Source organism: Mytilus edulis, chromosome 9 (assembly GCF_963676685.1).
Source record: "Mytilus edulis chromosome 9, xbMytEdul2.2, whole genome shotgun sequence".
Taxonomy (NCBI): domain Eukaryota; kingdom Metazoa; phylum Mollusca; class Bivalvia; order Mytilida; family Mytilidae; genus Mytilus; species Mytilus edulis.
Window position 1 is genome coordinate 68,153,674 of NC_092352.1, and position 15,468 is coordinate 68,169,141.

General features: G+C 31.7%; 1 protein-coding gene across 2 annotated transcripts in view; it reads left to right on the forward strand.

Annotated features, from left to right (window-relative positions):
• Positions 1–4,500: 4,500 nt before the first annotated feature.
• Positions 4,501–15,468, forward strand: part of LOC139488863 (uncharacterized) — a 190,399-nt gene continuing 179,431 nt past the window's right edge. Inside the window, exons 1-2 of one of the 2 annotated variants that reach the window (XM_071274815.1) lie at positions 4,501–4,800; positions 5,273–7,659. In XM_071274815.1, the coding sequence (XP_071130916.1) occupies positions 5,281–7,254 (1,974 nt within the window). In that variant the 5' untranslated portion in view covers positions 4,501–4,800; positions 5,273–5,280 and the 3' untranslated portion in view covers positions 7,255–7,659. Of the gene's footprint in view, positions 4,801–5,272; positions 7,947–15,468 lie in introns of those variants that run through there. The other variant, XM_071274816.1, reaches the window with a different exon arrangement.

A 15,468-nucleotide genomic window follows, 5' to 3' on the forward strand; every position in this document is an offset into this window, starting at 1 on the left:
CCACTATTGAGTTAAGACAACAACAAATCGTATCGGGTAACCAATTCATTCAATTGTGTCATTTCAGATTTTTTAACGTAAATCACAAAGACTTCTGCGTTGGTTATTTATCAAGTGTCACAATCAATAAATGTCGGCGGCAACAAAACCCCAAAATTTGGCAGACAATGTTTCGATTAATAATCACTGGAAGAAATACTTATTTGCCGATTAATATAATATACATTATAGATTCGAGGAAAATGAATTTCTTAAGGTTTATTAATTCTTATTATTCATAATCGTTCTTAGAGTATAGGCACGTCTTCACAATCAAGCAGTTTTTATTCAGGCCAGACACTGCCCTATGGCGGAATTTTGAAGAATAAACAAAACCAGTTACTCAGAAACATTTTGAATATATATGCGATTTACATGTATTATTACTGTCGCCTTTGATTTTTCCGTATATCTTGTTCATCCGTTTTATCCGGTACGTTTCCGTTAGGTGTCCTTTTTATACGGTACTCGTCCGTTGGATTTACGTTCGACATCCGTTCTGTCCGATACGTGTCCGTTTCCCGTACGTTGCATATCCGGTGTGTGTCCGTTATGCATCCGTTACACGTCCGTTTTATTCGGTCAGTACATCAACGGACTCCAAACGGATAACAATTTTGCCAACGGACAACTTTTATTTTCATCCGTTAGTCGTCCGTTCTAGCTATCCGGTAAGGTGTGACCGAGGCTTAAGGGACACAAGGCGTTAATACAGAGGGCATACGACGATTAAAAATATTATGAAAAGAAGATGTGGTATGATTGCCAATGAAACAACTCTCCACAAGAGACCAATTGACACAGAAATTTACAACTATGGGTCACTATACGTCCTTCAATAATACCCAAAGCCCATACCGTATAGTCAGCTATGAATACAATATAAAATTGAGAATGAAAATGGTGAATGTTTCAAAGAGACAACAACCCGACCAAAAGAGTAGACAACAACCGGACCAAAAGAGCAGACAACAACCGAATATATAATATAGAATATAGAATATAGACTAGACACAATGGGTAAAATGTCAGATCAAACGACTATATAGATCTAAGGATTGTAAATATCGAAAACATGCCACTATTGAGTTAAGACAACAACAAATCGTATCGGGTAACCAATTCATTCAATTGTGTCATTTCAGATTTTTTTAACGAAAATCACAAAGAGTAATGTTGTGCGTTGGTTATTTATCAAGTGTCACAATCAATAATTGTCGGCGGCAACAAAACCCAAAAATTTGGCAGACAATGTTTCGATCAATAACCACTGGAAGGAATACTTTTTTGCCGATTAATATAATATACATTATAGATTCGATGAAAATGAATAAGAAACGTGCTCTGGTGACTAACTATTATATACATGCATTATAATTCAATAATTTCCTCTACATTGTACATGTTACTAGAAACTTGTTTCATAAATTTTAAACAATTTGGTTTAATTTTCTACTAATCTTTTTTCGGTATAAATAACACGAAATATAAATAAAAATTATAAATAATTATTATATTACTTAATAATTCTTCCGGGTTATTCATAAATTGTAAATATAGTATGGAAAAAATTTATTTCGCATAAAAAGGTTTACCCAGGCATACGATCGTGCTTCTTGTGTTTCATGTTTACATCCTGTTTATCAGTTTTGTAATTTCCCTTCGTACAACAGGAATATTTTCATTTTTGTCATAATAAAATTGTCATAGAGTGTAGAATTTCTTTTTATCCAGCATTTCTCCTAAATAATGTTGCAAGAAAACTATTAAAACCTGATTAATTCTTCTTCTAATGTAACTGCTGAGTGAGTGACAATCTATTTAATCGAGCATATTGTTAATTATTAAATTAGCATAGAACAAAATATAGCAATGCCAATGTCGTTAAAAGGTTAATCGATGGCTTAGACGTTGATCTACGTTTGTATGAAGCTGCATAAGAGAGAAAAAAAAAAAGTTAAAATGTTTAAAAAAATTATTGTAGAATCTTAATGTTATCCTATTCATGATATTGCTTTTGTACATACTATATGATTATTTACCATGAGTTACTAGTTGCTAATTATAACAAAAATTCAAGAATAAATTGTGTTGTTTGTCTTCTCTGTATAAAACTGCATTGGAAAACAGAGACTCATTCAAATCTTAACATACATTTTGTACTTTAAAAAGATTTGCGAAAAAAGGATAGGAACGGAAATAAACGACGAACAATGCAGTAAAACATAACGAGAGTACTGAAAAACTTTACGTGTTGCATATCGATTCTGATATTTTAGCAAAGAAAACAAATAACTATACGATTTCTGAAAATTACATAACATATATATCATCTTTTGATGAGAGGAATATGTTTACCTCAGTGCACTGACAATTTGTATGCAAACGATCGACATTTTAGTTTTTTCCCTGTTTGATTAAATCTGTCAATAATACAAAAGATCATATACGAATTGCATTGACAACTCTTCATTTCAATTAAATCTAGTTTTCGTATACGTATGTACGAAATATTTAAGTAATAAGTGCGAAAGCCAAAGCCCAATCTTTGTCTTTCTTTTCATTGGTTGATTGATTGATTGTTGGTTGTTTAAGGTCAAGTGGCAAATTCTTTTCACTGTTAAATGATTGCTAAAATATTAAGGATGATACTACAGGTTAAATTTAATTTTAATTTTTCAGCTACCCTCTTTGTTTTTTTCCATTTAAACAATCACCATCTCAAATGTAGAGTTACATATTGCATTTTACGTTTAAATCTTCGTTATCACGCAGAAGTGGCGTACTCATCGTTAACTTCTATGATTTGAAAAGTGACTTTTTTAAAAGGATATTTCTTTGAGCGAATATGGTTTGTGAGAGGATGGGTTTTTTTAAGATTTGATCCATGATGTATGGTTTAATATTAAGCCGAATTGTTCTCCAACGTCCTGCATAACACCGGTGTGTTGAGTTGATACAGTATTTGAAGTATATGTCATACTTTAACATTAACTTAGATGATATAGCTTTGCTTTGTAGAGATGCAGATGGAGGAGCTGCTAGTATTGGCAGCTTTACAAGATAAACAATTCCTTCTCCCTCGTGGTTTCTTAGCAATCAGGAGGCGGATTAAATTGGTTTTTTTTTTTATTATGACTGGTTTTCGAAGGTTTTTCAGGGTTTTCTGATATTCACGTCTAGTAGTGAGGAAAATGATGTTTAAAAATTAGGGTCATTCTCTATCAGTTTCCAATGCTTTCGAACGATGAATGACACATTGTGCTGGGTGATCACGAGAGATCTGTTTGATCCTCCAGGAATGTTTGCTGTCAATTCTTTTCCTGTTACTGAAGCTGTTTCTATAATACGTATAGTTGTCTTAGTCTTGCATTTGATTTGTTTGTAATTTTATATACATATTCTTGAGAATGCCGAACTGAAACATGTATAACGAGAGCAGTGTTTGGGAAGATAATTTGGTTTGAAGAGTCGCATTGTTGACTGTCTCCTTTTGTCATTTGGATATCCGAAATAATGTGTCCGTAAAACATATATATATATGCCTCTCGGATACCTTATATTCATGAGTTGTCGTTAGCTGCTGTCTATCATATTGGGTTTCGATAATTGTTTTGGATACTTTGTTCTTGTGTTATGTTGTTGCGCCATTGTCTCTGATTGAGGCAGAGGGTTGGATGCACGCTTACACTAGTTATTGTTTAAATTGTTTGACACTTTCACTTCGAGGCTTTTTATAACTTGATGTGTGGTATGGGTTTTGCTCATTTTCGTATGGTGACATATTGTTGTTCACTTGTATTTTGTTTTGGTGGATAGTTTTCTCCTTGACAATCATAAGACCTTTTTTTAATATGAAAGAAAAAGTGTGTTTTTATTCTCCATGCTAATTTTAAACGTAATTTTTTTCAATTATTTTACCTTTTTGTTAACATTATAATTAGGCTAAATAATATTTCGTATTCTAATGTCAGCTGCTACATATACCAGGAACTAATTTAAATGAAAACGACAGACCGTGCGAGGGCTGTATAGCTAGTCAAGTTCGGGTAAATAAAGGCAACAGTAGTATACCGCTGTTCAAAACTCGTAAATCTATGGACACAAACTAACACTGAGGGAAACGCATTAAATATAAGAGGAGAACAACGACACAACATTAAAATGTAACACACACAGCAACAGACTAAGCATTAGACAAAATCCAATGAGAATAACCAATATAACATCAAAACCAAATACATGAATTTGGGATAGTAAAACGTCATTAACAAAAATGAATCAGACATCAAAACTAAACATTCCGAAATATTACTCCTTTACCATGTTTACCTAAAAATAAATAAGGAAAAAATATTGTTTTTTAAATAAAAAAGAAAACGTTTTTTGTACGTCAATGTGAAAATTAAAATGTTTCATATTACGGAAACATTAAAAAGCTTTGAATTAAGAAAAAGTAAAGTAGATTCATAGAACCTAAGGAAAAGTTTCCTGTACGGGTTTTACACACGGGCGTATATAAAAAGCCGAGTGGTTATAGCTGAAACACATAATCAGACGAGTTCATATGTAGTTCACAAAACTTACACAGATATGTTTTTTCAAGTAAAAAAGTAATCGGTCGATGTTGTAGAACTATATGCACGAAGGACATCATATTCTCAAATATGATTAGGAAATATAGGCAATTAATTTAAGAGTGACAAGAACATGACATCATGATCGTTTACACGTAGCATTCATATATTCATACTGCTGAAGGTACGTAAATAAAAAGTTTAAACTTTTTTCATTGGTTGATTACTATTAGTTTAAATACATAGACATGAAGAGGCGAGAAGACATTATTGAAAGACGAGGGATGTTTAATTATATGATAAGCCATTCGTAACTTTGATGTGTTTTGAATTACACTCTACATGTGTTTATGCATGTGTTTTTATACAATTGATCATGTTTTATGACTTGTTTTTCCATCATACGTAAAAAACTTTTCCTTAATATGTGAAATTCAAATGCAATTGAATAACTTTGAAATTTAAAAAGATATATACCAATGACATGAAGGATATGTAAATACGTTAAGTATCTTTTATGCAGAAGGCAATTTGTATCATGTATGCATATTAATATAGAAAGTCTGTCTTTTAATGCATTTAAATGAAACGCATGTTATGAAAATAAAAAGTAAACTTCTCTACAAGTATTGTTTCTACCTCATACTTCATTTCAGATTGAAGAATGACGACTGATTTATCAATATCGTTTTATCACTATCTTTGTCAAAAAATTGGCACACCAGATATTGTAAAGATAAGAAGATTGAGCTATGCCATATGCGATTATGTTTCACGATTCTCTGGCCGTGATTCCCTTGCCTTATTTTGGAGATTTGTCACTCGGATATCTAGTGGCAGTAAAGCAGAAGGTTTAGACATGAAGAAGAGTGATCTAGATATGATGCATGTCTTGGAACTTTTAAACATTGTTGAAGTTCCTTTGGACAGTTGTGGATTGTTCTCGTTTCTTATTACAACTGAATACACAAAACCTGGATTTGTTAGACTAAAAAGACTCAACGCAGGATTACCAATGTTACCGTTAGACAAAGATTGGTGCAAGGAGAGGGATGGTCACATCTTTCTTTCAAGTGAACTTTTTAAGACCATGCAATTTTTGGGAATAGAAAAATATACACATGTCATCCTTCATGGCCCATGCTTAACAACTGTTAATGAAAGCCATGATCATGCAATATGTCTCAGATCGAAAACATGGATAGCACAATCACAGAAGTGGGTGTTTAGAAATCGTATTTGGCCTTCATCTGAATTGGTTTCACAGATTATTAGCTATGGTGTACTTTTTGTACCTATAGGGAATAGAGATTCACAAAATGAAGATTTGGAATGGAGAATATCATTTTCTATGGCCGAAAAACATCTGATCTATTCATTCACTCATACCCAATTACTATCCTATGCATTGTTAAAAATTCTCCTAAAAGACATAATTGATTTAAATGCATTTTGTAAAGGACTGCTTTGTTCGTATTTTATAAAAACATTGATGTTCTGGGTTCTTGAAGAAGCAGATTTATTAACTAAACCAAATGATTTGATATCTTATTTTCATCTACTTATATGCAGGCTTCGTTATTATGTTCAAATCAGCTTCCTTCCGCACTACTTCATACCCGAAAACAATTTATTTGAAAACAGATTTAACTCAGAACAGCAGAAGGTACTAGTAGATATGTTGACAGACATTCATGAAAAAGGAATTTATTGTTTTATCAATTCAAAGACTGTTTCAGATTTCTTTGCAACAGACCTTAAATCGTGGAATTTGTTGACCGACTTTGATTTCAATTTAATAACTACTCCGTTAAGTATTTTAGAAGAATGGTGGTATTATGATGTGCCTACAAATATACTCGTCGTCTTATTTAGAAGACACAAAATGGTATCCCATAGATACCTGTATACATTGTTTTGGTGCGCAATATGTCAACATATAGGATATAAGAACATTGGCATTCAGGAGCAATCTAATAAAGGCCAATATAAAAGATACAAAACCTATTTACCGTGGCTTGTAATGGGGTTGCAGAAAGATGCAATTACTGGATGGCTCTGTTTGGCATCTTACCATTTCTCCATTGATAGCTATAAAACTTGTTTGAACTTAATTGATCATATTTTACAAAAATATGGTTTCCGAGCACCTTCTGATATTGAAACGCATATTGGGCACATCAACAACCTGGAACTTGAGGCCGTTAAGTATGGCATTATGAACCCACATGACATTTGCAGACGACATTTTGTAGACGTTCATGGGTTTAATGATAGTATTAAGGCTAGACCACTAAAACTGAAGCTAGATATCTTGGATAATTTGAGCATTGTTACTTCACCACTTATCTACACACATTTTCTGCGTTTTATGTGTTGCTTTCATCTTCATGACTCCTGTGGGGTTAAATTCGCATTACGTGAAATACACCGATTACGTACAGGTCGCGAAATCTCTGTTCACTATTGCTTAGGACTAGCTTATTATACTTTAAAGGAATATTCCACTGCATTATCTTTCCTCATTCCGTTTTCTGAGTATTTGAAGTCTAATCCTAAGGTTATGTTTTCAGTGTATGCCGATCTTAATAACACGTTAGATAGGGTTATAACAAAATTAAAAAAGTTAATATCTTAGAGTTAATTTTGTAACATGTGGAATGTCCGCCTTAACAGAATATTATAACACTGTCGTAGAACATTGTCTAACTTTGAGCATCTCAAAATAAGAATTCCGATGACAAAAGTTACCTGTCTGCAAGATTGAACACTTTGGCTTTGAGAACATGATTCACCAAAATGCAATATATTTTCATTCACGATAAAGCGGTTTGAGAAATAGTATTACCAATTTCATTTCAACTTATTGGACGGAGCTTACGTATTAATTTACATAAGGACAGTATATTCGAAGATGTGTGTTATAAGGATGACTGCTGTTATAAATATTATTTCTGATTTTTTAATCACCTACCAGTGTCACCAAACAGATATACACAAGAACTGAGTTTTCGACATAAGATGAATAAAATAGTATTTTTAATTATTGGCTATTGTATAATTCTGTTTGAAACTTTATAAAAAATTATTGAACCATAATAATGCTCCAGATAGAAAGGACAACACATCCTGTTATACATGTGAAAATACTTGTTTCACTTACCGAAATTACTACACCAGGGTTTCCTATATAACACATGTTTACTTAATTTTATCATGGAATACTGTGCGTTAGTATCAATTAACTTGTTTATTTTTTAACCAGTTGTTGTTGATGATACACATATATTTTTATGACAGTAAGATACTTATTTCTCAATTACAGGGATTGTGCTTGATTTTCATTTGATGAAGAAATAATCTTTCAATCAGTTTAACTGAGGTCTGGAGCTGACATGTCAGTAACTACTAGATGACCATTGTTTATTTATGAATCATTGTCATGTCATTGTTTCGTCTGTTACCTTTTCTGACATCGGTCTCTGATGTCTTTTGAATTGAGTTTAGCTTTAAGTGTTGATGTGTGCTTGTTTATTCCAGATGTATAGGGAGAGGGCTTATATATCACAACTCATGTTAAACCCTGCTGCATTTTTGGCCGGTACCAAATCAGAATACTCTTAGTTAGTCTTGCATGTTGTTTAATTTAGTTTATTTATATGTTTCGGAGTTTAGTGTGACGTTCATTTTTACTGAACTAGTAAGCATGTTTTGTTAAGTGACCATCTGAAGTCTATCCTGGGTATGTGAGTCTTTTTCACTGCGTTTAAGACCTGTTGATTGCCATGGACTGTTTTCTAGTCTTTGGTCGGGCTGTTGCCTCTTTGATATATTCCCTGCTTCCAATCTCAATTTTGAAATACTCAATAAATACCGCATATATTTTTTTTCGCTTGTGTTTTATTTTATTTTTATTTGTCTTATAGAAGCACAAAACGTTGCATTGCTGGAATTTCCCTGGGACTTTCTAAAACAATTGTATCCAAAATAATGCACGAAAAAAGTTCAAAAATTTGTGCAAGACTAATGTATATATTATTACAAAAAAAAATTTTTCGGGCCTTGCATAGTTGATCAATTACTTATTATCTTTTGAGAGTAAAAGGAGAAAGTTGAGAACTTTCAACCTGGTTAACCCCTTGTCAATTTGTTAGTTTAAAATCAGATCAGTTGTTGTCTCTATATAAAGATGTGCTATGATTGCCAATGAGACAACTCTTCACAAGAAAATATTGCAGAGAAATAAACACCTATTGGTCACCGTATGACCTTCAACAATGAGCAAAGCACACAGCAAATGATTAGCGAAAAAAGGCCCTGAAATGACATTATCTGTGTAAAACTATTCGAACGAGAAACATATCGGCCTTATTTATGAACAAAATAATGAACAAAACAAAGATGGTACAAAGCAACACGTGACAGAAATACACGCTCTCAGACACTTGCATAATATGGGGGGTTAAACTCGTTTGAAGGTCATGACACTTCCCTAATTTTGGACAGGGATTTGATTATACTGTAGAAGTATTTTGTGTACATAATGTGATTTTGGTCTAAGATCTCTTGTATTCTTTAAAATAAAAATCACTTTTCTCTAAACTCGGGATTTAGAAATTACCGTTTGAAATGTACTCTTATATGATTTCTACCTGGAATTTATGTTTTTGTTGGATTGCATTCTCTTTATTAACTATATAATAATCTTCTTTAAAACTCGATATAGATTGAGGCGAGAGTAATTTACCGATATTAAATCGTAAATCGAGTAAGCAGAGACAAAAACTTGGGGATTGCATGAGCAAAAAACAATTAACAGAAACGGAACAGTGTGCGTCGACAGGGTAAGCGACGCAATCAATGCATACCGGGACAACTGCCATGCGAATCCACATTCAGTCAAATTGTTGACTATATTGATATCTAGATAACCAAAGTCTTAGTAAACGCTCTTCATTGGTTTAATGGGAGATAGAGGTTGATAAAACACTCGTAAACATTACAAGGTTTAAAGACCAATACGTAACCCAGACATTTTTTATTTGGCTTATTAGACACATCGTGCACATAGCATGACAAATAGATTACTGATAGACAAATTTCACAATGTTTCAGTTTTATTAATTTTAGTCATTAGACACGTTCAAATGATAAGTTGAATATATTGATAAGTTGGAATGCAAAGTTTAACTAGAAAAGAACTCTTGTCAAAGAAATATGTTGTCTTATCTAAACACACTACTTGTTCGGTTCTTATTCATTTTTCGGCTTTAGAATAAAACGCTTTGAGCGTTCCTGAAGGAGATGAATCCAAAAAAGCGCTTCAAACACCTGATATTGGTTTGATTTTTTTTTGATAAAATGTTGTCTATTGAATAATAACTATATTGAATGTAGTAACCTGGAAAAAAAGGTAAGAAAGAAAAATATCCTGATAAAAAAAGCAACATAAGGTTTAATGTAGACAATGTTTATTGAATCTAAAATTATAAAAATATACAACAAATCATTAACAACTGTAATGAAAATTTGATTAATCAATGAAAATGCACGCAAAAAAAGAACAATAGCTCTATTATATTACTTTTTGTTTGCGTGTTCCACAATTCTTAATTGATTGTTTATCAAAGCTACCTCTGGTAAATAGTTATCAAAGGTATCAGGATTGAAATTTAGTATGTCAGACCCGCGTTTCTTCTACATAAGACTCATCAGTGACGCTCATAACAAAAAAATTAACAAGCCAAACAAGTACGAAGTTGAAGAGCATTGAGTAAAAGTCAACCATAAAACCAAAGTAAAAGATAATAGTACACAAATAAATGAAATCTGTAAGAAGAGTTAGTCATATTAAAGGCTCAAAATGCACAAGTGTGACAAAATATGAAACGAATCAGAAGAAAATGGAGGAAAACGTACTAACTCTACAAAAAATAGAAATAAAAAAAAAAAAAAAAAAAACACTAAGGAAAATATAAGTTCACAGAAAATACAAAGGAAACATCTGGAAAAGTTATATTTCTTTGAAGAGCGGTAAATCTTTTTATGACGCGTTCAAGTTGTCTTAAACTCAAATACAAATCCTCATTAATGCTTATGTAAGTAGCATATTTTCCTCATTAATGCTTATGTAAGTTGCATATTTGTCTTTATGTAGTATAGATTTTTAACAATAAAACGACATCAAAACTGTTATTTTATATCTAATATTTCTGCAGTCGAAAACAAAAACCGATCATTCTAGAAACACTTAGAAATATAAATATAAATATATATGGAAAGCCCCCCCCCCCTCCCCCCCCCAAAAAAAAAGAAATATATAGCGAAAATCTACCTGTCTTCTATGTTTACTGAGGGCCAAAAGTTCGAGGTGGATAATCAAAATATATAGCGAAAAAAACCTACATGAGACCGCTTAAATGACGTTGAGACCCCCCTGTTCTGTTACTGTCCACAAAAGACGACGAATTCATAGACTTTATATATAAAAAGATTGCATCGGAAGGATTTCCGAGAATAATGTTATCTTCGATACCTGCCGTTTGTCAAAGGCTAAGATTGTCAAAATTTCAGGACAGAGGGCACAGGGCAATGTTGACAATACATTTCTTTTTTGGGCTTTCCATAAATATTTTATGTTTATATTTCAAAATGTTTCTAGAGCTATCGAAGGGCATACGATGCAGTTTTGATCTCGTATTTAGATTTTGATAAAAATTTCCTTATAGACTACTTTTTACCTGAATAAATTAAATATGTAATAAAAAATATACCTTCACGTGCTACTTTTTGAGTAAAATGAGGTCGAAGTTTGTATATTTGCTCAAAATTCGGATTTGTGGCCGTAATTTCCCTTTCGAAAGATATACATATCTTTTTTATTTTCAAAGATAAACACAGTTGTTTCTTGTTTGATAATTTGTAATTTCTGTATTTTATAAGTATCCGAATTTATGCATTTTTTATTCAGAAATAACTCATATTAATCAAAATGTTCATGCATTGAGAAAAAAATGAAATTTTTGCTGTATATTTATCAGAATTAAAAAAAAATTAATTAATGATAAAAATCAGTCGAAAACTCCATCTTTTCCCCATAAGCCATAGTTTGACGTCACAAAAATAACAATTTACGTTGTCAACGTCATAACCTCCCCTGTAACTGTATCGTATGCCCTTAACTTCACATACACTTTGGTAGATCTAGATGATATCAGAGAAAGATCAAGATTTAAAAAGGCCCATATCAAGTTCTTTAGTATGTTATCTGTCTTGTGCTATCATGCCAATCTATACAGCTTTTTAAGGTTAATTTCGACATGTGTAATGTAATGCACACACAATTTTAGAAACTGTTGAAATTGTCATTTCAGAAGTCATTATCAACCATTTTTAATAATTTAACAGTGTAGCAATGTTTCTATAAAAATCGTTAGTAAAACAAATGCATATGTAAATAGCAACAACGAAACACGAATTGATATAATGTTTTTACTTTTTAATTAAAAAAAAACATCAGGCGTTTTACCATCGCTTTCTCCACTGATGCATTGCATAAATGTTTTTACTGCCATTTACAAAGAGTTCATAGACACATTTTGTACGATCACTCCAATCACAAGGATAAAATGTAATAGAACCAATAACCGGAACTTCTGACTGTTTATTTACCTTTGTCAACAGTGGAGGACCTGTAAAAGTTTTTCTTCCAAAGAAAGAATATAATTTCTTAGGTTCTATAGTATGTAAATATTTCTGAGTTACACCTACACTTTTTTCAAATAATCTTTTCATAAATGTACTGTTTTTGTGTGAGGCAATAACAGCATTACACATCGTTAAACAAGGAACCTCCATCATTACATTGCTTGTTCTTGGTCTTTCACAAACTACGAATCCTGATTTAAACTTTGTTAACAAAGGTTCAACTGATCTAATAGCCCGTATATCCGTGTCTAAATACAAACCTCCATTCTCGTACAAAACTTTATAACGTACTATATCAGCTATCCATGCTGGTGTTGGGATCTTTTTAAGAATGTTTGTTAGTTTTGGAAATTTCAGCTTTATCGTACTGCCTGTCCATACAATAACTTGATAATTTACATGTTTGTTTTTCCACTCATCAATTATACTTTTCACATTTTCTGTAATCGTATCATTGTCTTTTAAAAACGGTTCAACTGATATGAAATGAAGAATCCGAGGTACATATGGTGTGTTTTCAAATTGGTTCTTAACGTTTTGTTTCTGCAATTGTACGTAGCTGTAAAACAACCATATTAACATAATGTACAAACACAAAGTCAAAACGTGTAAAGATCGCATATACATTCGTATGAAAGGATTGACGTATATAGTAAGTTTATGTTAATAATAAAATGCTGACACATATATATATATATATAATTTTATTTTGGATGTAACACGTCTTCTGATTGGCTGACAGTGAATATCAATTCTACAAAAACCTAACAATGCATGTGAAGTTAAGGGCATACGATACAGTTACAGGAGTAAGGGGGGGGGGGTAATGACGTAAAGGTTGCTAACGTAAATTGTTATTTTTGCGACGTCAACCTATGACTTATCGGGAAAAGATGCAGTTTTCGACTGATTTTTATCATTCAAACTTATTAAACTTGAAAACGAGTTCATGAACCCCTCTTTTTCAAAATGCCATTTGGTTTGATTACATTAGAAGATTGTGTGGACCAAATTTGATAAAACTGTAAATAGTGCTATTTTTTAAATTTTGATAAATATACAGCAAAAAAATGTCTTTTTCTTTCAATTCATGAACATTTGATTAATATCAGTTATTTCTGAATAAAAAATACATAAAATTTTCAAATACTTCTAAAATACAGAAATTACTGACTATTTACCAAAAAAACAATTTGTGTTTATCTTTTTCTCAAAAAGTAGCATATGAAGGTATATTTTTTTTATTACATATTTGATTTAATCAGGTAATACAATAGTCTATAAGGAAATTTTTATCAAAATTTAAATACGAGATCAAAACTGTATCGTATGCCCTTAAAATAAAAATCGATAGCTCTAGAAACATTTCATAATATCTTTTGCAAGGATGGAATTGAAGATGAATTGCATTTCTTCATTGAATGTAAAGCGTAAGAATTTAATAGAAATGCACTCTTTTGTAATTTAATTGATATAGTTCCATCTTTTGTTAATATGTCTGAACAAGATAAGTTTAGTTTCATTTTGAAAAGTAAGGATACGGACATTAGTATTGTATTTGTAGCTGGAATAAGCGATATGTATGATTTGAACATTCATTTAAAGCAAACATAATGTTGCTAAAATCTTTTATAGTATAAAAGCATACTATAATAGCTTGAACTAATAATAAAGTATGAATAACACCTCCATGCAATGTAAATACAAAATATGTATCTCTTATCATTGAGAAAATTATTTGTTTTGGTTTGTTTATTTTTGTATTTGTATTTTGTAAATGTGTGCTGGTATCATTTCTGTACAGGAATTTACACCAATGAAATTAGTTGATTTGATTTGATTATAAATAGAAATATTTATGGAAAGCCCAAAAAAGAAATGTATTGTCAACATTGCCCTGTGCCGTTTGTCCTGAAATGTTAACAATGTTTAGCTGTAAAGTGACAATCTACGCCTCCGTAGATATCGATAGATAACATTATACTGGAAAATCCGTTTGATGCCACCTTATTATATATAGAGTCTGAACTCGTTGACTTTTGTGGACATTGAAAGAACAGGGAGGTCTCAACGTCATTTAAGCAGTCTCAGGTAGGTTTTCGATAACTATTTTGAATATCCAACTGGCACTTTCGTCCCTCAGTAAATTTAGAAGACAGGTAGGTTTTCGCTAAATATTTCTTTTTTTGGGGCTTTCCATCAATATTTCTATTTCTATTTTTAATTGGTTTTTTTTAGAGTGATCGGTTTTTGTGTTTTGACTGAAGAAATATTATATATAAAATTACAGTTTTTAGGTCGTTTTATTGATAAAAATATATGCTGTATTACATAAAGAAAAATATGCAACTTACATAAGCATTTAAAATGAGGATTTATTTTCGAGTTTAAGAGAACTTGAAGGGGTCGTAAAACGATTTGCTATGCATCTTTTCACTCCTTTCAACTATGAAAATCATGCTTTTAATGTTATCAATTGTTATATTTTTATATGATATTCAACTATTTGAATATCAAATATTGAATGACGAACCGGCTGCTAACTTCACACATCCATCACGATAAATTACTAATTAGTTTTTTTGATTGGTTTTGTAACATTCAAATACGATATAACAGATGATTTCTCTGTTTTGTGGGGTTCTTTTATCAAATGATTTTTTTAGTTGTTCGGGATGTAAAACTGAAAACTAAGACACAACCAGTCGTAAAGGGAACGTTTCATCTTATGCTAAGATTGGAAACGTTCCGCTTTGACTGCACATTACCGCACCCTTGTAACAACTAAATTACGAAACCGTTATCGACCTTTTACAAGGTAAAATGCCTATAACTATCCAGTCCCTGGTCTTCTATGGTATTCCAAAATTCTTACTATTCAATCCTAATTGATCGTGCAGATCATATCATTAAATTTCTTGTTAATTTGTTCTCATGCTGACCATCCATGAACTATTTGACACGAGACGTTATGCAAACAGTAATCAATCACTATAATCCAGAAACATCTTTTCTGTATTTGTTTTTATTTTAATTTTTTATTTTACCAGAAAAGCACTTCTTGAAATGACTAGCGGATTGACAATCGACTCTTCATTATCAATCGGTCTCGTTAACATAGTCAACACTGAAAATTGACCGAGTG